This window comes from Struthio camelus, chromosome 5, assembly GCF_040807025.1.
Source record: "Struthio camelus isolate bStrCam1 chromosome 5, bStrCam1.hap1, whole genome shotgun sequence".
Lineage (NCBI taxonomy): Eukaryota > Metazoa > Chordata > Aves > Struthioniformes > Struthionidae > Struthio > Struthio camelus.
In genome coordinates, this window is record NC_090946.1 from 22576321 (window position 1) to 22602692 (window position 26372).

The 26372-nt window shown below is 41.7% G+C and overlaps 1 protein-coding gene across 8 annotated transcripts in view; it reads right to left on the reverse strand.

Moving 5' to 3' along the window:
- LMO1 (LIM domain only 1) overlaps positions 1–26372 on the reverse strand; it is an 86727-nt gene that overhangs the window by 14617 nt on the left and 45738 nt on the right. For 7 of the 8 annotated variants that reach the window (XM_068944991.1, XM_009684706.2, XM_068944993.1 and 4 more), the window contains one exon: positions 1787–2000. In XM_068944991.1, the coding sequence (XP_068801092.1) occupies positions 1787–2000 (214 nt within the window). Of the gene's footprint in view, positions 1–1786; positions 2001–22833; positions 22859–26372 lie in introns of those variants that run through there. The other variant, XM_068944996.1, reaches the window with a different exon arrangement.

A 26372-nucleotide genomic window follows, 5' to 3' on the forward strand; every position in this document is an offset into this window, starting at 1 on the left:
CCAAGTGTAAAGAAACATTCTCAAAACTAATGCAGCGTACAGTTTCTGGAAAGAAGACTAATCCTGGAAGAAGCTCTCCTGAAAGGTGTTGGGGGTCCTTGTGATTAGCAGCTAATTAATCCCCATTCTGGTACTATCATAAAAAGAATTAATGTGATCCTTGACCAAGTTATATGCTTCAGAACAGTTGTATTCTTCATTGCTACAGCAGAATTATGCCCACAATACAAAAAGAGTACAGCTGAACTGCAGGGGGTCCCTGAAGAACCAAAATGACAGCCAGGGGTTAGAAATCTGTGCGTGTTACAGAGCCTTCTGGAGCTCAGCCTCTCCAGCTTAGCACAGAGAGGGCCAAGGATACCTCCAGAGCAAGTGACTCATGGCACTCGTAAATAATCAGACTTAAAATAAGGTACAAAACCGATTTCATAACAGTGAAGATAGTTAACTCTTTCCTCGTCACACCCTTTCCACCCTTCCAACGGCTGCTTACCCTGTCTTTCCCTCTCCAGACATGTTCTACCCTTACTTCGGCCGGTCTGCACCTACAATTTGGGGATACACCCCACCTACCCCGGGTGCTGCCTGCATGATGGAATTTGAGATGAGGCATTTCATGGGGGCCCTCGAGAGCTTCAGCTCAACCAGGAGCAAGCCCCCCAGGGGGGAGGACGCTCTGGTTTGCTGACTGCCGAAAGGCAAGGGGGCAGTTACAATAAAGCAGGTAACAGACTTATTTCTTCTTATTGGCTCAAGGCTCTTTCTCTCATTTTTTGAGAGAGAAACTTGTGAAAGTTTTATGGAGAAAAAATTTACTACAATTTTTCAGGAATATGTTTTACACTGAAACATATGAAGCATTTGAGCATTGATACTAACGACACTAACGTAGCTAGCTTTTCAATACCACAAGGTTAGCTGGCATTTTACCTCTCTCTCTCTCTTAAAACAGTATATTGTTTTTTTTTTGCTTCAGATGGGTTTGCTGGTTGAGGCTGAATAGGAAATGCTATCAGTGCTTTAGGAAAAAAAGAAAACACATACACTAGCTGGAGATCAAGTACATTACTTCCAAAGGAAAAACAAAACAAAACTGTGAGAGTGTTTTGCAGTGTGATCCTCATAAGGATGTTTGTATTAGGGCTGCTGCTTAATACAGTTTATCTGTGCTTAGCTAGGATACCTTTGTACAAACACCCCATATACACGAGGCAAAAAATCCCATGTGTTGCTGTTTATTACATACACACACTGACAGGATAGTTCTAACTCAGAGTTAGTTAGGGGCTCTGCAGACTTTGTCATGAGGAAAAAAAAATTGAAGTTGATCTGTAATTCTGGACTGTTTTGCTTTGTTTACTTACACACTGAAACTTAATGCAAGCATTGGAAGTCTATCTAAAAGCTATCACTGAGAGAGAAAAGGAAAATGTAAAGTCATTTTGCAGGAGTGGAACATTAGAGATGTGCAAGAAGAGTTCATAGTCTTGTCCTAATTTTCTCACTCAACACTTTTTGCTTTTGTTGTGTCATAACAATAAAAAGTTAAGTCATGCCCTTCTCCTCCTATCTTGACCTAAAAATAGCATGCCACTTCACTGACTACAAAATACTTTAAGTGCAAACAAAAAGCCACGCTTAGAAAGAGGAAGAAACTCCAGCCACTTTTAGACAAGGCTAACCGTGCACAACTACATGTTTTAGTAGAAGAAGTTTAGAAAGATAAACAGCTGGCAGCAAACTGAGAGGCTTATAGGAAGAGCCTGCACTACGTTCCTCTGTTTACCTCAGGTAATCTCTGCGGCAAAGAATGAGATTTGCTTTTGTGTAAAGAGTTGATCCAACCTCTCCAAGACGACAGTCACAGCAGGCACACTTTAGACAGTCTTCATGCCAATACTTATCCAGGGCCTTCAGAAGGTATCGGTCCTTGATCTTCCGGTTGCAGCCAGCACAGCCTTTCTGTTTCCCTTTGGGTTGTACAGATAACATCGGCACACCTACAACACAAACAAACCATTGAGTTTAGAAGATATTCAAACACTTTAAATAGGCTTCCTGCACTTCTGGGTAGCATTCAGTGATCTGCAAGCAAATACTGCCGCTGGTTTCATTATGAGGAGTTTACATTGCGAGAAGTTGCTGGTCAAAGGAACTTCAGTTTCATGGTGAGCGTTCACTTGCAGGAACGGGACATTTACTTCCTAAGGGTAGAGCTGACACAAAGTGCCAGACTTTTTTTTAATTAACATCCTGCAGCAGAATAAACTGGTTGCAGTTTCAACATTTGTTTTTTCCCTCATTAGCAGTCCCCTTGTGTTGTTCATTACCTGCTACAGGCAATTACAAAGATCAGAAGGGCAACCACTGCACGTACCCCCCATCCAACTCAGTTGGATCAAGCTTGACGTGGAAAAGAAGAGAAGAGGAGGGCACTAAAGATGAAATACGTCACCTTTTTTCCTCCTTTGTAAACTATACTGATCACAGAGGCCTCAGTGAAAGCCAGAGCAGTCCCTGGGCTGCTCTAAATTAAACGTTATTCAAAAGCCCTCAAGGACTGCTGAGAATAACCCAGCCAGTGGCTCTCTGCCACTCATGAAGCCATACTCCTTAATAGCCAGCAAAGCTTTCTGCCTCCTTTTTGCACCACTGGAAAAGGTACTAAACAGCTAGGACTTTTTTTCTCTCTGGAAATCCTTGCTGGGACTGCAAAGCAAGTATGAACTAAGGGGGTAAGAGGCGGTGGCAGGACATTCAAGTCAGTAGGCTAATGGATGCCTTGCTATGGCTGCCTTCTTCACTTCGGCAGTCTTCACACTGCAGGCTCCAGCCTTTTCCTCTCCTCTACACAGCTAGTGCCTCCTGTGCCCAACGCAGATGAGTGAGTATGAAACATGTCTCCCTTCTCAGTTTAAAAGGGAGGAAGGGAAGCATTTCATGGAACCTACGGACAAGGTGGAAAAATAAACAGGGATTGTATTGTGGGGGAGAAACAGCAGAAGAGATGATGAAAGAAGAAATAAACTCGCTGAGAGGCTGGAATCCCATTTTCTCTGGAGCCTTGATTTTATTTTGTTACTGATTATTTTCACTGGTGCCAATCACTAGCGATAGCAATGGACCTTCAATGAGCATGCAGTGGGCTTAACCAATACGGAGAAGATGAGGGCGCACTTTGCCTAGAGTAGCAGGTGTCACTGGATATATGCTCCTATACAAAGTTAAGCCACCATTTCTGTAGCAAGCCAGATGCACCAGAAAGTAGCAGCTTTATAATGGAATTATTAACAGCCCCTTAACCAGAGTGGAACTAGTTAGTGCCACTGTAATAAGTGACATTTGCTGCTTTCCTTAAAAGCAAGGGTGACCCAAGGGTGGCTAATGCTCAGCACATGTAAAACCCACCACTCTTACAGTAATAATTGCTTTGTCAGAGCTGCAGGCAGACGACAATAGCACTTAAGACACTTCTACACAAACAGTGAGGTATTGATCCATTTGTTATCAAAGTGGTCTCAGCAGCACGGAGACAGGTCAAGCAACATTCAAAAACTCTTAAGGCTTAAAGAGCCCTTCTGCTCTTTGCTGCGGCACACTCTAAATCCACTTGCAAAGTCAATACTAGCAAACTTTTGACACTAGTGACAAATATGCAAGAGTTAAGCGAAAACTTAAATCTGCGTTCAACTGCCACAGAGGCAACCCATAAGGCCACTCATTCTGGTTCTACCAGAGTTCCTGAGAGCATCTGAGATACTATGCACAGACGTCCACAGAGAAACAGCCACACATTCGGAAAGAGGGAAAAGACAGGGAAGTTTGAGAAGCACAACATACTGCAGATGCTCGAGGTCAAATTACAGAAGCCATGCACTCCTTGTGAGAGTTTCTTACAAGAATGAGGAAAGCGGTCCAGTTGTTCTGGGTACATGGCACTTTTTACAGAGTACATTTTAAGAGCAAAGAGAAGCTTCATTCTGTGAGTCTAGTTTTTTTCAGAAAACTTAAGATCGTCATGACGTGTTCTCTCAAACGCTGCACCAGGAAACTAACACTTCATGGAAAGAGGTTGCCATATTCTGAGACGGGGAACTGTGCATATATAAATTTGCATGTAAGGACAGTGTAAGATTAGTAGCAGTGGTGAAAGAAAATAGTTTGCACCTAGGGAAACTAAGGACTCAATGTGAGAAGTATTTTTTAATATAGGAGCCCTAGACACCAGGGAGTCAAGCCCTTTCTCCTCTCCCAAACAGGCTTCCTAAATACAAGCCATCTACCTTTAGGAGTAGTACAGGATCTGCTACGAATGGTGTCATGGTGCAATTGTTTTTGCTATGTTCATTTTGCAAATTTGGCTAAGATTCACTGGTTAGTCATTCATATATTTACATAGGTCAATATTTATATACTTAAATTTTAAAAAATGGACAAGCAATTACCTTTGTCTGAAAAATACTTCTCATGAGAAACTTATGGCACAATGTTCACTTTTTCAATTTATCTTGAACAGTTTATTTTCTATAAACTTGAACTTGAATTCCCATTTTCCCAGTTCTTTCCTAGCTTCCGATTCCCCACCTGTAAGTACATACAAAATCCTGAAGGTTTTAAGAGCTGCTCTCTACTGAAAAATACATACGCAAAAGTATTGGCTACATGCTTGTCAGGATTAAACATATTAGCATAAGGTTTAAACACACCAAATCCAAAGTCAATTTTCTTTTGCGCAGCACTTCTCCCATTACTAACATGGCAACATTTCTATGCTGTTGAACCCCCTGCTTTAGCAATTTACATGCTTTTTTCCCCCCAAGTTCAAAGTGGGACCACAAAGCAGATGATTCACCAGAAACTTAAGTTAACTAGAGGATCTTGCATCTGGAGCGGCTGCAAACTTCACATTGCAGATTCTAGGTAGATGGAACCCCTTAAGCTTAGCAAGAAGGTGCTATAAAGGTGAGGTCTGAGATCATCCATGCCATTAAGAAATACAAGACGTTCAGACAGATGTGACTTCCCAAGCAACTCGAGCGCTTTGGAAACCAGTGCCTCTGCAGAGTTACAGCCACCCTGGCCCAGCGGAACGGGCCCACGGGAACGGCGGCAGGGTCCAGTTCCAAGTGCAGCTGCGCAGGGAGGAAAGGCAGTGACGAAATCCTGACGGGGACGTTAAGGGAAGCCGATTTGATCAATAAAAGTGGGGCGGCAGGCTCAGAGGGTTTCCGTCATGATACGGTAGGCCGAGCCTGGGGTCACTAGTCCCCAGTGTCTAGGGGGCTGGCTGTTGCAGCAGCTCTCACTCCGTTCGCGGCCCTCACAGCTCTGCCTGCTTCAGTTCCCTGCTCCTGCAAGCACATCATTGTCTTAGGAGAGGCTTTTGCAAGTAAGAGGAATGTAACACTTTGATTTTCTTCTAATAACTAGCAAGGGAACAGAGATATATATTTTTAAACAGTACCTTAAGCCAGGAAAAAGCTATGCATTTTGGTCAGTGTTCAGCAGGGGGCTTTCTAATGAAAAAGGTACCATTTCAGAGATCATGTGATGTTCAAAGCTGCTATTCCCACTCAGATAATAACGAGCAAGGTCAGCCTCTGCTGGTCAGGTTCAGTGTTTTGAAATTGCATTTTGGTCTGTGAGGCTTCCCTCTGACACCCCAACCAACCAATCTGAACGGCACGCTCACACAAGAAAGTTGCAGCTGCAATTAGCTGGTGAGCTGACACAGCAGGCAAGGCGTGAAACAAAATTTCAAAACCTGCCAACCTTGATCAGCAAGGGTTCCTTGCATGCTTGCCAGGTCATTTCCAAGCAACGAGAAAGCAGCATCTCAAAAGCTCAGCCCCTTTTGCAGGCCTGCAGAGAGAGGACCCAGACAACACCAAACCCTACTTTCCTCTTCTACCTCCCTGCCAACAAATCCCCAAAAGTCAGGGCTTTGCAGGCAGAAACCACTTGGAGCAGCGCTCTTTCTTTTTACAGATATCCCCACTGTGGAACTGCCACGATGCTTCATTTCTCTATCTAGATTTTTCAACAGCACTTAGCAAAAAGGCTAGGAGACTGAGCTCGTTTTGACTGGGGGCATGTGGTGTCTAAATAGGTGCTGTCAAGAAACAAAAGGCTCACCTTAGACGGCTTCCACATGCCCTGTGTGAGCTAAGATGAGAAAGAGAAAAGTACCTTTGCAGAGCTGGAAAAACTAACAACTGGATACTCATCTGCTTAAATATGTGTTCACAAAGGGAATTCTGGGCGATTACTAAATCCTGAAAGAAACATCAAGTTCCTTTCTCCTCTCCTGTTGCTCGCCATCCATCGCTATCTTTTCTTAGAAACAGTAGATGAAGCCTTTCTATTTTTGGCTACCTACGCTCTCTTCTCTGCCCTTTACAACTTAATAGACTTGCTGCTGGTAAATACAAAACAAAACCCGTCTTGAGTGCTCCGAGCTCCAATACACATTAAAAAATTATAGACACCACCTCTGGTCATACCGAAATTTATGACTGTGTCTTAAGAGGCAGTTATTGTAGTGGGTAATCTAAACTTTACCTCTATTCACAGTCGGACAAACTAGCTTTAATCAGCCCATATCTTCTCAGTCGGGGTCTTTCTGTAAAATTATTCAGCTGGCTTTATAACACACGTGTCCACTAAGTACACCCCTAAGTTTTTCTAAGCCATTTTAGTGATATTTCCATTCACATGGCAATCAGCTGCAGTTCCTGTAAGGGCACCGTTCATAAAGCCTCATTTCCAAGAGAGCCTAGAAACTCTTTATAAATGGTAGACCTTTTAAATAACAGTTATCTGCAATGGTCCTATGGCGTATGTCTCCACAGTGCTCTGGTCTGCAAGAGAGCTGCTGGTCCCCTCTGAAAGCATGGAAGTTCACCACCTAATTTCTTTAATGCAACTCTAAAGGTTAATTGGTCTGAAAGAGTAATGTGGGACTGCTGGCTAATGATATATGCCTCAAGGCTTTGCAGCTTGCCTGTATTTTATACAGTCAAGTCCAGAGCATAAAACACAGGTGATATCACCATGGCTTTTCAGACCCCCCTGGCCGCGCGGCTTGGCTCCCCCTCCCACGCGAGCCCTCCCTGTGCCCATCGTGGCGGCGCTGAAGGCGGTGCTGGACGTCCCACCTGCGTTTCGTGCCTTGTTAGAGGGGGCTCAGTTCAGCGCCGCCACAGCACTCCTCATTACCGCTGCAGAGAACTAAAAACAAGCCTAATGAGGAGTGCGAGAGCATACAGTACGGGCTGGGAGGAGGGACGTCCTCCCACATTCCCTAAGGAATCTGGCCAAAATCTTCAATTTGCCAGTTATGACAGCTAATTAGTTATTCTATTCAAAATCTTTGCTTTAAATAAAAGAACTAATTATACACAAAGGTCAGTCCCCCACCTCCTGTGAAGCACACATAATTGGCTTATTTCCCCAACATTGTGTGTATGTTTTACACAATGCTTTCAGGCAGATGGCTTTAACTCTTTCCCTCTGCATTTTTTAAAAACTTTTTCTCAGATTAGCTGCTCTTAGCATAAAAGCTTGCTCAACAACAAAGCCGATGACTATGGAAAAAAATACCCACACCCAGAAAGGTTCTTGACATGAATAATGCTTCTTATCCATTTGTACAGCGCCCTGCACAGAGTAGCACTAGAATTCGGTTTTTACTCTCCACCACTCACTCTTGCTTGACACAAGAGTGACTTTCTGACTCTGTTACGACATTTCTGAACAACCCATACCCTGGAGGCCCCAATTCTTACAGGTTTATGTTACACTTTTTTTTTTTTTTTTTTTAGATTTATTGCAATTTATGTAAGTGATTACTGTAGGAATCCAGCATTCCAGTGCTAAAAGCAATTTTGGTTTAAAGACTGCAGTTTTTGGCAGTTAGGCAATAGAGCCTAGGTTTCAGAATTCCACTTGAGGGAAAAAATGTTTATTTCTAGCATCAACAGTCTTTACATGAACTGACCTCCTTTTGCCTACTAACAAAAAAAAACCAAAAAAACACCCTAGCATTTGGCTGCAAAAGATGAAAAAGTAACTGAAGAACAGAAGTAATCTTATTAACTCCTGTCTCATCACCATAAATAAGCAGCAGTCTTGCGTCTTTTTTCAGAGGATCTGATATCATTTAAAAGCATTAGAGCCCTGCATCACCCATTTAAGTAAATGCAGACAGTCACTGCCAAAAAGATGCAGTGAATTTTCATTCCCTTTGAAAAGAGACTCACTTTGTGTTCCCAGTATTGTATTACTCACCTATGAATATTACACCCTGAGAAACAAGTTAGACTGTGCACTTCCATTGAACTGAAAGTATGCAGTCCTGGGCATCTTCACCAAGAATTTAGTTTGAAGATTTACGGTCAGCCAGTCAGCAAAGTGAAACTCATCATGTCATCTGTATATCCAATTAAAACATTACATTTGGAACACCGAGTACTCGCAACTAAATGCTTTTGAGCAAGCTTTAGACTATTCATCAAAATTATTCAATGAGTAACCACAATCTTTCTTCATTTCCAGTTTCACGCTGCAATATATAGCAGGTGATTTTTACAGTGGCTTTAGCAATTCATTTGTGGTATTCTTTCTTCTGAATCACTACTGAATAAATTCCCCAAGCATGGTGAAAAAGTAGTTGGGAGGGGACGAATAATAGGAGAAACAGTATTTTGATCAGAACTTCCATTCTAACTATGCTATAGTTCTTCCAATAGCAATAGCAAATGTTTTAGCCTTAGAGGTTCTGAATAAACTTCAGTGAAACTTACTGTAGGACCTAGTTTCCTGTGGCCCTTACAGCTGCCTAAAAGCAATCCAAAGTTTCATGAGCCCCTCTAAAATCTCATAGACAGAGTCCTTACTTTTAAGCCACTTGCTCAGAAAAACAGACATGTCCCGTTATTCTAATCTGTACCAAGGTGAGTCCTGATTCAGGAGACAGGCTTTGGGGTTGGAATCTCAATTTTCCTTTTCCCAAAAAGTTTGGAGACTTAGGACTCTCTCCATTACTGAGTAGCGCTTACCAAAGGACAACCTGTAGCGATAAAGGAACACATGCAGCAGGCCTGAATGCAAACCATAATAATTGCTGCTGCAAAACAGTTTCTATAAATCATTCCCGCAAGCAACATTTTCCCTGTGCTCATAAAATATGCTTGTTTGAGCTTTAATTTTTCATAATTGGCATATGTCCAAAGCTTATTCTTAGCACATGTAATGTTTCAGTAAAATCCATTTTTACTGTTTTGAGCCTTGGGAACAGTTAAAAATATGCCTATTTCTTATACTTTCAACCTAGTCTGAGAACATTCTGATCGGATTTTCCTGATTAGTCACAATTTAACATCCTGCAATCTGGCAAAGGTAGTAGACAAAAAGCCAAGATTATACACAAGGTCTGGCAATGGAAAGGCTACTCTCAAACCACCTTTGTAGCAGTATAAGAATACCACACATGAGAAAATGATTATTAGGGATTATTAGTCTAGAATTTTTCCCGTATTCCTCAACAGTCCACAGATTTGCACGCTACCATTAAAATGATATTAAGCTCCAAAGTGTTGCTATTTGAGAGGTTTGGCTGCCAAAGCAAAGCAATGGAAGAAGAGCGTCCAAGTCAAATGACCGCAAAGCTAAGGACTCATCCCTCACTTTTCAGTTGATTTAGGAATAACCTGAATATCAATGTTAAATCCAGGGACAGTTGATTGTCTCTTTCCCCACTCCCTTCTAAAAAGGAAAGAAAATGAAAAGCAAAAGCCCTATATCAAGTTAAAAACCCAAAGAGTGCTCGAGAAGTTAAAAATTCAAGTCAATTATTTCCATGCACACGTGAAATACTCCACAGTTCTGGTTTTCTGAGTAAAATGTGTTGTTTAACATATTACTAGTGAGCTTTCAAGAGATATGCAAAGATGTGCGGTATAGCAGAGCTCAGGTTTAGCAGTGAAACATTAACATCACCCTGACAGATTTGGTATACTATATATGCGAATATTTTAAGGAGAAAAGAACTATATCATTGCACTATCATCATCATCTTTTCTACGGCCTTTTAGCAGACATATACAATGTCAAGCTAAGCTTTCGGCAACCGTAATAGAATTTCAGTGCCCACTGCCAAATGGCCATTTGATGTTCTGCTCTATGTACACTGATGAAGCAATCTGTCACAAGCCTTAATGTAGGCAATGACGACTATCCAGTCTAAAGCTTGCACAGGCTTATAGAAATTTCTCAAGACTTTTGGAGCCTATAATAATTTGTGCAATACCACAAAAGAATTTGGAATCCTGGTGCCCAGTATTTAATGACATATGAATATATTCTTTTAAATGTTTCTAGAAGAAATCCTACTCAGGCCAAAAGCATATTTTAAACCATCAATTAGAAGAAAGTTGTGCTGGCAACTCTGAAAGAGCAAATGCTAGAGTGATTGCAAGTTATTCTAGTAGGAAAGTAACAGGCCTTCCCCCACAACTTTCTGCAAAGCCAAACACTGACACCCATGCCCTGCACACGATTAGTACAACTGCGCTTTACCTCTAGAAATCTATAAGGGCTACAGATCTATTTGCATATTTTCTTCACTTTCAAGAGGTGAGTAAGGATGCACCTACAAAGAACACAGAGAGAGTCCCTCCACTTAATGCAGGCCACGAAACAGATAAAATTGCTGCTGACCTTCTAGAAGTCATGAAGTACACCTCCCTAATGGTTCTGAAAGATGCAGTTATCCTGAAAATCTGGGCTCTTCTCCCTTTCCTAACAAAACCAGACCAACTCATCTGCTATTAAAAGTTGAAAGGGGGAGGGCAGGAAGGAGAGCCATTTCCTTCTCTCTTTGCTGAAAGGAAAAAACACAACACACTTCTTTGCAGGACCATTTGCATGCTGAGCTGTCGGACCATGCACTTTCCATTAAAGAGATAGCATCCCTTTTCATAAGTCCATTTGGTATCCATTTTAGTGTTATCTAAAAATCAAATCTACATGGTAATCCTTTTAATGTACTCTTGACTTTTAAAAACAGCTTTATGTTCCTTCAGGAAATGTTTTAAGCCATTACTCAGTAATTACTACTCACCCATGAAAACACTGATCTTTTACAATATATAAGCAGTTTGCTGACTTAAAAAATAAAGCAGACCGGAATTTTGTCTCATGAAGGTAATGGAGAAAAACCAAGGTTAAGAGAGTAGACCCCCCCTGCCCCATCCACCCCCATATTTCAAAGTGGTGTTTTTCCTGTCATCTGAGAGGCACTGAGGTGGGCACAGTGCCAAGTTTGTTAAGTCTCCAGGTATGGTTGGCTGGAAGACTCCGAATCTCAATTTTGCATTGGTGATCACTGCGCAAGCAACCAATAAATAATTACTGATTTTAAAAGTAGATTTTGTATCATCTTGGATACAAACAAAGCTCTAATCTTTTGCAAGTCCTGAAGTTTTGAATGACACTATATGACCTCCCGAAAGACCAGCAAGGTAGGAAAGTTGTAATCATAAAATATAGCGTTGAATTTGCAGAGTTGCTTTGGTGAACTTAGCCATACAGTCCCCAGTGAAAAAAAAAAACAAGCCACATGACTAGATGTCTTACTTGGCTTTGAAAATCTTGACCAGACTGCTCCTAGTCCATCAATCATTTGAAGAGGAAAACACTACCACATAACCCCAACCAACAACATAGTTTGCAACTTTAGCTGTACAATAAAACGTCTCAGAAGAGATTCCCATGAGTGGTTCAGACCTAGCGCAATTGCGCTGGATTTCACCGGATTCCACCTGCAGTCAGCATAGCAATGTCTAGTCAAAATTCAGGAGCCTGCAATTACTTCAAAAAGTCCTAATAGCAGCTCCTAAAGATCTTGCCTCTCCCCTGTCAAACTCCTTTGCCCGAGTACAGTCAGTTGGGAGGCGGAAGAGAGGTGTCGAGGAACAGCAAGCAAGCACGAGGTAGCCAAGAGAAGCCAGCAAGGGCACAAGAGCGCACTTTGCTCAGTTACGGCTCCTGTCTGAGAACGACTAGACAAATGTCCAAGGCGTCTCTAATGCCAGCGGTTAGACTACAGAAGGACCATGGATATTCTGGTCCATGCACGCAGTTTAACAAGGACCCTAGACATTTCAACAAATATAGCCATCAAAAATTGCAATGATGCTTCACATCCCACCACTGACCCCAGATCGAGCAACGCCCTCCTCGCTCTCGGCCCGGCAAAGGCAGTTTAATATTTCAAGGCTAATAAAAAAGCAGAGTGAAGTAGGACTAGTCGTCAGGGAGAACTTGCTGTATCTTGCAAATAACGTCAACTAAAGTTGTTGTTCTTCTAATGCAACAAAGATGGAGAAGGGAGAGAAAGCTGGGGCTAATTACTTCTCCTGCTCCCATTTTTCTGTTTACTGAAGTGTAGCTTGAGCCTCACTTAGCCACAGCTTGCTTCCACAGGCACATCTTGCTTTACCTCATTTTGCTCCTAGGATTAGGATGGAGAAAGCTGTGCTCCTGACCCTCTTCCCCTCCATTCGCAAAGAAAGGTACAGAGCCCCCCAGTACAACGCTCTTTATTAAACATTTTTTCCAGCTGAAGTTGGCTAGTAACTATACATCTCAAACTATTTTTGTTTATTCACAACAGATTGAGTCAGGGCTTGCAACCCACAGCTGGCCATTAACGCTACCCTTCTTTACAAGAAATTATGCTGATAAGAATTCAGAGTGGTCTCTTGGCATTAGCTGTTGTATACTCCTTCAATAATGAGCTCCTCTGAGGTGATGTATAGAGATAGGATTTGAGCACTATTACTCTGGACAAGAAAAATGACCCATATAAGAGGGTAAAATTGCAAGAGGTTTTTCTCTTATGTCTTTTTGCAAAGTGACCCAGAAAGGCTTTGAAAACTCTATCATAATTTGCCAAATGTTCCAGAATAGAGCGAGCACTAAGTGTTTGGGGCAAGTTAGCATGACATTTGGTTTGCATTAAAGCATCTAAGAATAAAATACACTGTAACACAGCACATTCTACTCTATTAACCGTTCAGGAGCATCACAGCATTCAGAATATGGATGAGAACTTGGAATTGCAGGAGACATTCCTCTTCTTACAGCTGACCACTGAGTTGAATTCAAGCTGATCCTAAGGGAGCCGTTTTCATTAACCTACAGTAGCTCTTTAATCCTACTCCTTGAATTTCAGACCACCTCCACTACAAGAATTTATGACCTGCTGCCTGCACTTTGGATGTAACTCGCGCTCTGCTCTCTTCCTCAATGCATCCTGCTCCTCTGGATCATTACCATTGCTTTGTGCAGCAACTGATCCTCTTAAAGTGGAAGTCTGCTCTTCAATTCACTTATTTATGCTCCATTTAATTCTCACCAACATACATGAAGATGCTGACGGTTTCACTTGGTTAAAAACAATAAAAAAGATGACATGACCTAGCCTAGTGTTCAGAATGAAAAGTGTCCTGAAATGCGGCGACTCCTGAAGTCCGGACTGAGTACGTATCTACTTATGCTTTGCCTGAAACCTCAGACTAAAAAGAAAGAAATTCTAAAACACTAGTTTTCAGCTCTAAAAATTCTAAACTTAGGCACCCCAAAACATACTGAACAGCCTTTCCTGCACTGCATTGTGTCAGGAGAGTCTCTACTGCTTGATTTCCTTAGTTTTCGCTCACCTCATCAAAAGATTCCTGACTGTTGAAAAGAACTCCTTCACTGTGCTAATGAAATGAGGAGTTGTAAGTGCCCTGGAATCCTTTTTAGAAAAGTCTGTATCTCCAGATGAGTCTCAATTTCACAGCATCAGGGAACTGTGTGCCAATGCACTGAACCGGAACACAAGAGGCCAGCAGGAGTTGCAGACAACAATGCTAACATCAGGGTTATTTTAGATTAAAGTACTTCCAAATCAATTTTGGATTCAAACTTTTAAATGCACTCTCCAGAAGGAATCTGCACTTACCGAGTATATTCAAGGCTATTTTTCTAAGCTTGAATGAAACTCATTCTTATCTAAGGAAAAGTTGCAACTACCCTTTGCTACTAGGGCTGGGTCGTAGCTGGAAAATTAGGCAGACATCAGTCCTATAAAGGAATAAAAAACATAAAGACAACATCCATAAAACTGCGGACACAAAAAAAATACCCTACAGATGCTCTTTGGGAGTGATTCGAACTGAAACTGGAAGTTGTCAAGACATTTGGGATCAATGTCGCTTCTCATACAGAGAGGTAGCCTACACTCAACATAAGCAGTCCTATTTCACCAGAGGCATCAGGGCATATTCTCTGCTACCCAGGGCACCTGAACTGCACTCCAGGAAAGTGTATTATGCTGCGGCAGAAAAAGAGTGAGGTAAACGTTCAGATACAGTCTGAGGGACAGATTTTGCCAGACTAAAAACCCTGTAGAATCAAGGCAAATCCTCAGCACTCTACAGAAAGAGAGTGCTTGCGATGAGAGAAGGGAATGTATAAGACAGATGGGAGAGTTAAGGTTAGAGTTCAAACCGAAAGCAATTAAGATGGGTAAGAGCGCTCTGCAACTTGACACAGGTCTGCATTGTATTCAGAACTTTTCACTAGCGTTAAGCATCTTAACTTGTGTATAGAGAGATTATAATTAAAACCTGACAAGCTTAAATTAGTCATTTATAAAAGGTTCTCCAGAAAGCTTTTAAAGTAGACTAAACATATCTATTAGAATGGAAGAAAGGAAAAAATAAAAAAACGGAGCCATTTTCAGTTACAATAGTTTTCCTTACCTAAATATCTTTAGAGATTAGATAAACTTAAAATCAAAGTTCTGCAACCATCCAAAGCCACTTAAAAGGGGGAAGAGGGAGGAAGCGTGGCAATTAGAAAAACTTAAAAAAAAAAAAAAAAAGTTCAACAGCCCACAGTCCTTTGGATGAATATAAGCACTTCAGAAACCCTATAAAAAAAAGACATCCTAATTTCCTTTCAGGATTTGGAGCACTTCAGGGAGTGCTCTATTATGGGTCCCCAGAGATAGGGGGAATTATGTCAATCTGCCGCAAGAAGCCGGGCAGTTAGCGAGAGGCAGCCGGACCGCGGGCTTTCAGCCTTCCAGGCCAATGAGAACAGAGGGAGAGTTTTCACCTCCCACTGGCTATTCAAATGCCCAGCATTTCAATGCTATGCAATTTTCCCATGAATTCAAGAAATGAATCTAAAGTAGATTTGCTCTTTATTGAACAAAGAAACATATCCACCAGTGTTAAATGACACCACGTAATTTACTCGCCCTCAAAAGGAAAAAGAAAATAGCTACAAATATTTTGATATTTCCAGAAAAAGCTCATAGACTGTAACTATCTAGAAACCAGGTTGGTGAGAATAAAAGCCATCAAGGGCAAAGCTGCTGCCAAGTCCACCTTATTATTTCCAAATCATATTAGCTTTCTTCATTACCTGCCTCTCCTTTTCCTAAAGTGACTGTAGTGGTCAAGAAGTATGTTCCTACTGGACCAACCAAGGACAAGAAAAGAAAGCTTTGGTCTCACACAGTACATCTCCAACACTGAGTTGCCCTCCTCTTCTCTACTACGCAAGGCAAGAAAACAATCCAAGCTGTCTCTCAACACACCGTTTGGCAAGGAAGCCCAACTACATGCATTTGCTTAATAACCTAAAAAGGTTCTGCACAGCCTGACATTATCTCTAGCTCTGGTTGCTCCCAAAGACCACATCAGCCTCTCTGCAACCCTCGTTTCTACAGCTTTGGAACAGGTGCTCATATACCTGTCAAGTAGACAATACTGGTATTTTCAAACGCCATAGGATGCTGTTGTCGAAACCTGTTGTAGCAGCCTGTTGCCACTGCTGAACACTCGTAAGTTATGTGATTGCAGCATCCTACTTTTGGGTGAGAAAGAGTGGCAAATAGCAAATGGAGGAACAGAAGTCAGCACAAACATTATATAAAATGCTGGTACAGACACAAGAGAACAGTAGTTCTTCAAAGGTTAGCCTGTCCCTGAGAAAAATAATCAAGCTGTAGCAACAATGATTACTCTAAACCTATGTTGTTTATCTACAGCCGACATTCATCGCTTCCACATGCAAAACATAATCCCTTTTTCCAATTTACCTCAACTCTACTGCACTCTATGTGGTATCTCTTTTGAGAGGAGTGTCTAAATTATCTAAGCACAGGAACAAAAATGTCACTTTAAAGCAAGCCATGATCTGCTACAGCAAAGCTTATGATAAGTAATTTGTTACTTCAAGTGCCTTTTTTTTTTCTGAGTGCCAACTCAATTTGGAGCTGTAACGAACGTACAGAAATCTTAGTTTGCTTCATCTTTACATACCACTGTTGTACTTATTCCCAGTTCACAGTGAGCCAAAAATCAGATAAGGAAAAACAACATCTACTCCTGATCCAATACCCCATGGACATATGTGAATGAATATTTGCAAGATCCAAGATCCAGGATTTGGGTGAAAAAGAATAGATATCTGCACTTCAGTCACCCCAAATTTCAAGGCAAACTCTATCCCGCTTTTGGTTATCTGTACTAGCAATTTCACAGCAACTACTGAGTGCAATTGCCACCCTCCTTTCAGGGAATTAAATAGCGGGAAGACTTCTCCAGAGACTTGTCACTTTTTATGCATGTTCAACCTTATTTTCACTTCAGCCCACACCTAACACAGCTGAAATCTAGCCCAAATCCCAAGCAGGCCCATCAGGCAATGCACAAGAAGTGGCACAACCGCACTGAAAGCCAGCACAATCCAGTAAATTGAGAGCTAGTTTCTCCTCCTGGCTTTCTAACAAGACCATTACTGAATCGTTCATCTCCCTTCTCACCTACCCTCTGTCTACCTCACTGACAGCTACCCAGGGCAGGGATTATTTTCCTAGGGACGTGTCTCACACAAATTCCTCTCCCAGGCAAGAACCTCAGAAAAACGGGCTGGAGAGGACCTGTGAAGCTCACTCAGCCCAAGCCCTGCTGAGAGCTCAGCTAACTTCAAAGTCAGATGAGGTTGCTCTGGGCCACATCCAGTCAAGTTTTGAAACTCTCTGAGGAGGGAAGGAGGGCATCGCTGGGCCCCTGATCCCTCATGGCGGGAAGCTCTTTCAGGGCATCTAGTGAGAACCTCCTTGCTACAAATTGGGACTTCTCCTTCCTGTCTTTCCACTCTTCACCTCAGAGACGAGTTTGGCTCACCCTTCTCTGAACCCCTCGAGATACTGGAAGCTGGCAGCTAGATACCCTTTCCACCCTCTCTTGTCCAGGCTAGGCAAACCTGACTCCCTCAGCCTCTCCCTCTATGTCAGCCCCCCTCCTTGGTATAGTGGCTTTATATCAGACTTCCTGGCCCACTTATGTTGCATTCAGAGGACTATAGCTGATTTCAAAATTCACTGACTGATCTCTGGAAAGTGGAAAGTTGTCACTTTTATACGATGGCACCAAGGATATGAATCAGGTACCTCAAAAATACTTGAATTCTTTTATGAGATCCACCACAAACTATTTCTAGAGCCTCAGCAATCTGAAGCTTTGATTTTTAAATATGCCTCTAATACTGACACTACACTGCTTTTGCCTAGAGACTTCCATATTGCTTGCCACATGCAACTGCAGAAATGAACCATACCCATTTCCAGAGAGACGTGGAGCCAAAAGAAAACACACAGACAGCACCGTTTAAATGGACAAGCATATCAGGGAAAACCTTCCTATGCATTAGTGCTCTGAGACAGCCTGTGTCCATGCAGAATGGACATCACCTTCATTTTTAAAGATTTGCCCATCTCTCTTTCCAAAACAACCCTCAAAAATAACAATGGTTCATCTACTGCTAAGAAGGTCAAGGGCTCTGCCAGCCCTCCTGAGATTTGAACTACTGGTTCCACAGAGTCTGCCAGTATCAAACCTGACACTTAGATCAGTAGTTACTCCCCAGACATATCTAGTTTCCCATTTCTTCAGTTTCTAGTGTCAAAATACACTTGCAGTACAATATGCAAACCTCCACAGGCAATATCCTCTCTCTATGCTACTCAGTTGCGCGCATTGGGGGGGGGGGGGGGGGAGAGGGAGGAAATGACAATTTTTGCAGCAGAAAGGTATGCTTTAAGCTAATGTATTATCATACTAATATACCTTTGAGCTCCTATTTTTGTTACAGAGGATGAGAAAAGGGTAAACCTGCATCCTATAGTTGGCATCACATTATCAGCATACAACAGTACTTTGAAAGTTAGCATTTAATGTACTGCATCCTAAACACCAGAGAATGAGCCGTCTTTGAGATGCAATTCAGGGATAGCTCCATCACAACTCCGTTTGCAGGCTTTACTAGGAGCGACACCGCGACATTACACTACACTGCAACACTATGTAAAAGTCCTCTTATCCTACTGCTGACACCCAATTCAAAATGGGTACCTGCACATTACACTTCTCAGAGGGCCGAGCTAAACCAGCAGCCCACCTCTGCCCCACTCCATGCAATCACCACCCAGTTTTAAATCAGGGCAATCCCCCACTTCCACCTCTTACAGAACCGTAATATACTAACTTAAATCATTACTCACTCCTACGCATCACTACAGGCTTTACCTCACAGATTCATTCTATATAGCCTGACGTGTCAATTTTCACTAGTTCTTCCACTAGTCCAGAACCACTTGCAGACACCCAGGAAAATCTCCTGCCACAAAACACAAAAGCCCCTTTCATCCCATTTCAGGATGCCGACATTTAAAAAGTTTTACAGGTAGGAGGGCCAGGCTGGGCCATTTCTCATCCAGCTGTACAGGATTTTTAACAAGAAAGGAGACAAAATGGAGCTTAAAGAGGAGCTATTAAATCTTACCAGGCCATTCCATGCCAAGGTTTTTTAAAAAAGTCTGAAACTAAATCAGAGTTCTACTTAAAAACCTATAGCACTGGTATTCTGAGGCTACGTATATAAGTAGTTTGCAGATACAGTTTGCATCATTCAGCATGTTTTAATCCTTTTAGGCAACCTGCAAAATGCATCAGCAGATCATCTACACACAAAACGAAGTTGTTGCTACCCAGCAGCTAGCGGCAGAGAACAAGTTATCCTCATCAGCTCCATGGAGGTAAACGGGTGCCAACTTAGTTTCCACTTATCACATCGAAGCTACTATATTGTTCCCTCTTCCTCTCCCTCTTTCCACCAATCAAAGTTCAAGCCAGCTTCGAATTCTAGCACTTTCTGTAAAACTGCCACTGGCTATTTTTCAATTCCATTAATTCATGGACACTTCTGCAGAGAAGGTGCATATTTGGCTATGGCACCTTGTAAAGTGTTGAGAGAAGAAAAATAAGCCACAGCAAGGCAGAACTCAGGCTGCAGGAATGGCAAGAGGATATCAAATGCTGCTTTAAGTGCTGATATTTTTGTGCTTTGAAGGAAAAATGCCTCAAGGAATTGCAGCAGGAGTCACCTCTATATAAAGACTTTGCCTATAAAGGGACATTTATTATTCTCAATTAATGGCATTCTGATAGACACGTTTACATTTCTAAGTGTCAGATTCAGCAGCATATGAAATGACTGAAGGCTTCCTATTTCACTATGAAAACGTCCATAAAAGGATCTAAAGAATACGAAAAAATCCCACATTTTCTAGAAGACACAAGACATCCTTTGATTTCTTACAGTTCTGAAACCTGGTTAGTACAGCAGGTCTTTCCAAATACAACTTTAAACGTTTGCAAACAGCAAAGAGAATTGCCACTACAGCTCTTTCACAGAATTCAGTGACGTTCACAGCCTACTACATCAAGAGGCTGTAATAGATCTTGATCACATCCTCCCATGGATTATTAGGGAAACCTAATGTGGCAGAACACTCTATAGTGGGTTTCTGGAAAAATGAATTGCTAGAAGTCTCAAAAAAATTCATACTTTGCAAGCAAAATGTGTATAACGCTGCCCGATTTTAAACCAACACATCAGTAACATTCTATAAAAGGAGACAGAGAATAAACATCTTGATCTCGAGTGAAAATAACTTGTTTTGAGGAAAATCTAAAAGTGGAAAGCCACATCAGTGACATTGGTGCAAGTAAAGCAGCAATAATTTCTTCACGCACACATGCCCACAGGTTGCTCTGCATATGGCAGAGACTTCCACACAAGTGCTTGACACTTTTGAACCACCTCCAGGCTAAAAAGAAAAGAGAACATTAACTGAACATGAGCAGCTAAGGACCATATTAAAGAAAAACAATAAAAATATAAGTGCAGATATTTAAGGCTCAAAGATATTCCAGTGCCTAATTCCCACAGTCACCAGGAGCTCTTTCTCACATATGTGCACACACACGTCGGCCATCAAATTCTTCAAACACCTTCAGCCTCTGAAACGCTGACGTGAATTGTTAAGCAGGCAATACACTTCCATCCAGCTCCAGGAGACAGTTCACATGGGGAAAGATACTGAAAGTTTAAATGGGAAGCGTGGGAGTAGGCACGCTGCCTAAGTAAGCCTTTGTAGGTGAAACAAGCTGAAACTCCACAGATTGTTCAGCCCTATGGTTTGCAGCTTACATAGCAAGTGATTTTGAATAGCTACTGTGCCACGTCTCAAGCCAACCTTGCTTCTGGTTTGAACTGAATCCCACCTCCATTTCTCTCCCAGCACCACTGCATTCTTGCAGCTGCCCCTCCCAGACTCCATATGCATGAATACATGCATGCGCCCACCTTTCCTTTTTCAGGCATCTTCTCCAATACGTATATATTAAAAAGACCAATTTCACTCATATTGACTCATGCTTCTCTGCTGGAAAGAGCTGCAGAATGTTTCCTTTACCAGAAATTTGGACACTAGTGTTTTCGTATTTTTTTTTTAAATTAAGTTTATCCCATAGAAAGTGAACCTTCCCTAACAATTTACATTGTACATCTTTAAGGACTTCGGTCTCCAAACAAAAATGCCTAACCATCTACCCAATTACATAAATCAACATGTTACAGGAATTCCCTCCTGGTGGCTTTATGTTAGACCTATAAATAAATAATTCAGTATCAAAATGAAAGCATCTAAATTTAAAAGGCACCCACAAAACCTACTAGTGTTAACTGCAGCTTTCGATGGTTAGTTTTGGTTTCTTGCGGAGGGTGGGAGAAGCAATACACTTGCATGTTAAAGTACGGGTGCTGAAAACTAACTCAGCAGTACCTCCAAATATGACCACTGTTCTTTAGTTTCAGTCACAGCAAGTGGGCTGCAAATCTCCACTGACCACTGTTTCCCTATTCCATCACAAATAGCATAGAAAACACCTACCAATTTACCAGACAAGCATACCTAAAAAATCCTTGGGAAGAAGAGGAATGTTAGCAACTCCCCACTTTGGATTAAGAATAACACCACAAACCAGAAAATCTCAGATTATAATTTCACTTTTGCTACTGATTTTCTGCATGAAAATCTACGCATTAGTATCTTCACCTGTAAGAGGGAAACAGCTATACCAGTTATCTCCCAGAGATTTGGTCTCCAGCACTCTGAAAGCACCAAGTTGCTTTACAAGTATAGTGTGCTATCTGATGCAAAAGACCTAACGTCACAAGCTAGGCTTACCTAGTTCTAAACCAATTTAGCAAAGGCCCACTAGATAGGAAACTTTCCACTGTATTGTTTTAAAACTTGCATAAAGTCCCCACATACCAGTTCCTCTGAAAACTGGAGTTTCATTTTCGCAAAAAAATTTGGAAGTTGTGATATACTGTATATACTACATACATCTATAGAGAGGAGAGAGAGTGCATATATATACATATACACACACACACACACCCCATACATATACATAAACAGTGAAAAGGCAGTTTCCTTCAAGTGATGGAAAGTCAATTTGCATCATAATTACAACCAAGGCTGTATAATGTTACTTTTAGTTAAAACAGTAAACTACTATAATAAAAGTGTACCTGGGGAATATTTAGAGAAAGCACTAATGATTTCTTCCCTAGTGGTTAATAAATTCACTTCCAGATCAATTTGTTCATGATAGAAACTTGAGAGCATAAACAGTTACACAAGCACATTAGAGTGTGTCTTTCTCAGTATAAATGATTTATTACAATGATTAGCAGCACATAAACAATTTAAAATACAACTCTAATTAGTTTTTTGGAAGAAAAGGAGAAAAACCTTCCTGACTCTCTCTCCACATTATGTTTTACTTTTCTAAGTGTGTACTTTTTAATTAAATCCAAATGTCACAATAAATTTAAAGTGTTTTATTACCATCCTGGCTAACTAAGCCATTCAGGCAAACACCCATTATATTAAACCAGATGCAGGACTGAAAGTGGTTGAGAAGAGAGGGAAAAACAGGGGGGGAAAAAGGCAATTATTTCTATATTTGACAAGAGATTTGTACAAACGTTTAAGGACAAGATGATCTTTGGCAAGCTTTCTCTGTTTTATCCAGGGGCTGGCCAGCTAATTGCTCTTTAATACCTGTTTCCAAGTTTGAAAACATCACACCCTGTTAAACTTTTCCCATCCAAAGCAAAAGAAGGAGGAGGAGGAAAGAAAGGTAGGAAAAACACTCTATAAAAACTCTAGCTCGATTTACCCCAAACAGCAAAAGCAAACTGCCTTTCTACCTATAGATGTGTATATCCTTTTGAATGTTTGGTGAGAGCAGAGGAAAAAAAAAAAAAGGTTTCATTTTTAAAAGTGCTTACATCTCTAACACAAGAAAACTGACAATAAGTCCTTGCCATTTAGATGGCGCCTGGACATACCTCTTTTTCAAGATGAAGCACCACGTCCCCTCCAAACCTCTTCACCTGGGAGGACGCAGCAGCCTGCTGTGCAACAAGGTGCCGAGGGTGCTGGCCTTGTGAGAGCCAGCGAGCACCAAAGACACCCAGCTTTTCTCTGTGCATTTTGCAGGTTATGCAGGAGGGATAGGTTACAGGAGCTCCGGGTGCCAATCTGCCGGGGACTGGGAAGGAAGGAAAAACCTGGCCCCACAACCTCCCCGACCCATAAGATGAGCCTGAAGCTTCAGAGCCCAGACCACATCACTTTGCTTTAACGCTGCATCAGCTGCCTCGTCTAAACAGGGCAGACGTGGCATATTTCAGACAAAAGCCACCTATTAAAAAAAAGCATCTACAATTATTAAAATAGGTTAAAGAAAACAGGCACTGCAGAGATAAAGCTTTTGACCTCAGCGTGGAGCTCTCTCAAGAGCACTTTAGCATAATTTATCTAAATTAAAAACCAAACACCAAATTTTAAAGTGGCACAAAAAGATCATTTAAAAAAATCCTATTAAAAAAGCAGGTCAAGGGTTGGGAATTAGTAATTACTACTACAATTAACCAAAATCAGACAGAGACACATAAATTGTGCATATTACTGCAGTTCACGTCAGAAAGGCAAATGTGAACGGAGCACAGAAGAAAAAGCTTGCAAGCCGCAGAACTGCTGCTACAATTAACCTCTGCCACAGCAAAAGACCCGCTCTTGCAAGTTTGCATCATTTGTTTCTGGAGAGAAGGGCTGTTAGTTACCACGTTCAGCTATTAAACTACACTTTTTACTGGTTACGGATTTCTTTGGAAACTGATATTTTGATTTTCATCCTGTCAAAGATCTTAGTGCATCTTCACCCTATTAGCAGTACATTTGCCCTTAACCTCCTATTTTAATAGTTCTGAAAAAGATGAGAAAGGCCAGCTTGTGAACATCCCTGTATTGAGAAGAGGTCATTTGCCAAAAATGCCACCTGCTAGAGTCCATATTGTTTGAGTGTAAAAGCCTATTGAGAACTGCCAAGGACAGAACATAAAGGGCTTCTAAAACAGACTACTTAACACTGGATGGAGACAGAAATACTCTGTATGCAACTAACATCTTTCAGATGATTTTCCTTAGATTTTTGGGGGCAAAAGATAATTTAACAATTAACACTTTGTTCCCACTTCAATCTCCGAATGGCTCTTTGTGAGCTTCCTTGGAGCAACTTTGAAAGGGCACAGTGGGAAAGAACAGACAGACTACTGTTTTGAACTATAACCAAAATGAACTATTCTCTAGGTCCTCCCTTGAAGCTATCATCTATGTTAGGTTAGATGGGGAAAATCTAGGTTCAAATCTCATTCAGGACTCAGTTTAATTTTGAGAGCTCAGAAACCTCCACAAATCATTTTAAGTTAAAGTAATGAAAATAGGTGAACTTGAGAAGGTGGACAGGCACGAATGATCTCTTCCAAAATAGGGAAGAATCCATCTGTTCCCTTTTAAAGTGCATAAAAGTCTTTGTAGCAGTAATGAAAATTCAGGGATGTAAGTCATGGACATCATAGCAGTCTATTAGAGAGAGAGTAGGGCTATATTATGGGATACTGCGAGCAGTGGTGATTACATAAAAGGGATGCTGCAAAGGCAGCGTAGCAGAGGGCAAGCCAAATGATTCAAGGACTCAGGAATCTTAGTTCTTCAAAACTAGGGGGAGAAATGAAGATTTCTGTCTTTTGAAGAGGCAGGATCAGTACAGAGCCACACAGACTTCTGAAGGCAGTAGGGAAGACGGAGGGGATAAAGCCGCACGTGATCCTCAGGTGTGGAAGGGAAATGGCGCTGGCTCACGCTGAAGCACGGCCAGCAGCTGTGCTGTCCAGGTCAGCCTGCAGCAAACGGAAAGAGGGCTCCTTTGCAGAGCAGCCCGGCGCCTCCCCCTGCATCGCGGCCTGCAGAACCGCCAGGGCTGCCGGAGCCAAGGCCCGAACAGGCCGTTGATGTCCCGCGTGGCTTTGGAGACCTCTCTGCGCGGGACGTGCTGTGGGACGAGCAATGCTGCACCCCCACTTCCCGCGTTTCTCTCCGAATCCCGTGCCTATGGGACACCCTCCACAAAACCAGCCACAACAACCCTACATGCAGGAGGAGACGAAATACAAGTTGATCAGTCACCATTTAAAATAAGGGTTGGTCAAAATTATAGCCTGTAACTAGTTAGGGATATTCTTCTGGGTACATTTTTCAATGGCAGGTCCCACACAACTTCTGCTTGCCTCTAGATCAATTATTCTGATTTACAGCCAGCAATACCAAAACTCAAAAAAGGAAACAGTACCTCCTGCTTACAGACCTCGCCCTTCACCTCCCCTTATCCCCTACTGGTAAATACACACATCTCCCCTGACGCGTGCACAGGACCTGGTTTACTTTAACATTTCCAAAGACACTTGTCTGCTTTATTATGTATCTTCTTGCTAAAATTTTTAAAACATCATTGTCAACCAATATGCCAGCAGTGTGTGCGTTTCATTTGGTTAGCACGTTGTTCCCCAAAAGCTTACATCTACTTTAGAGGGAAAATACTTTGCCATAATACATATTATATATTATACTAAATCCAGCAAGGGGAAGGGAAAGACAACATACATTAAATTGCGTAAGTGATATAGAAAGCCTTAGCCAGATTAGCATTTGGCATAGTGTTACACAAAATCTTACTCTCAGAGAGAGCCAGAAGCAGACTGACAGCGCGCGCGCGCGCACCCACACTGGTTTGCCCTTGGGTACAGTACTGAAGCAAGAGTCATAGGTACTTGTGTATTTGTTTGCAATTCAGCATATAGTGTCCAGGCCTGAGATTCGGAGACCAGAATTTCATTTCCACTACAGATTACCAAAACACTGCTATTTTGGCCAAGTTACTTTACTACCATTGCCCTTCTCAACCTTTTTCGGGTGCTAAATTCAGAAACTGTGATTTAGAAATTATTTTTGCTATTCTCTATGCATACACTGGCTTACAAAGTATAGCACCAGACAAATATAAGCACAACCAATATCAAGCCCTGTTTTTTATCCCCTATGATGTCTTAGTAACTTCTTCCAGGGCATGAAAAGCATCTTCAGTATTCATTTCATGGCACCCACAGGAAGTTTTAAGACCTTTCCTTTACCAGACATGCATCTCTGCTGACCTGGGGGGTAAATACCTGAGTGGGAGAACTGCTTAGAGAGCTTGCACCAAAACACTGACTAAACACGGCCCAGCTACCAAGGCCATTCCTTTAACGATAAGCTCATTCAGATGTTAAAGTTGCCTCAAGCACTTGATCGTGATGTGCAGCATAAGGGAAGTTCAAAATTAACTCCTCCTCTTGCATTCTCATGCAACTTCAAACCATAATATGTACTTACCTGGCTTGTTTTTACAGATCTTGCTTTGATAGGCCAAATTTTAACAAGGTTTATACCATTTAAAAAGTATTAATTCAACTGAAACAAAATGAGTCTTGTCACACCGTTCACAGCTGAT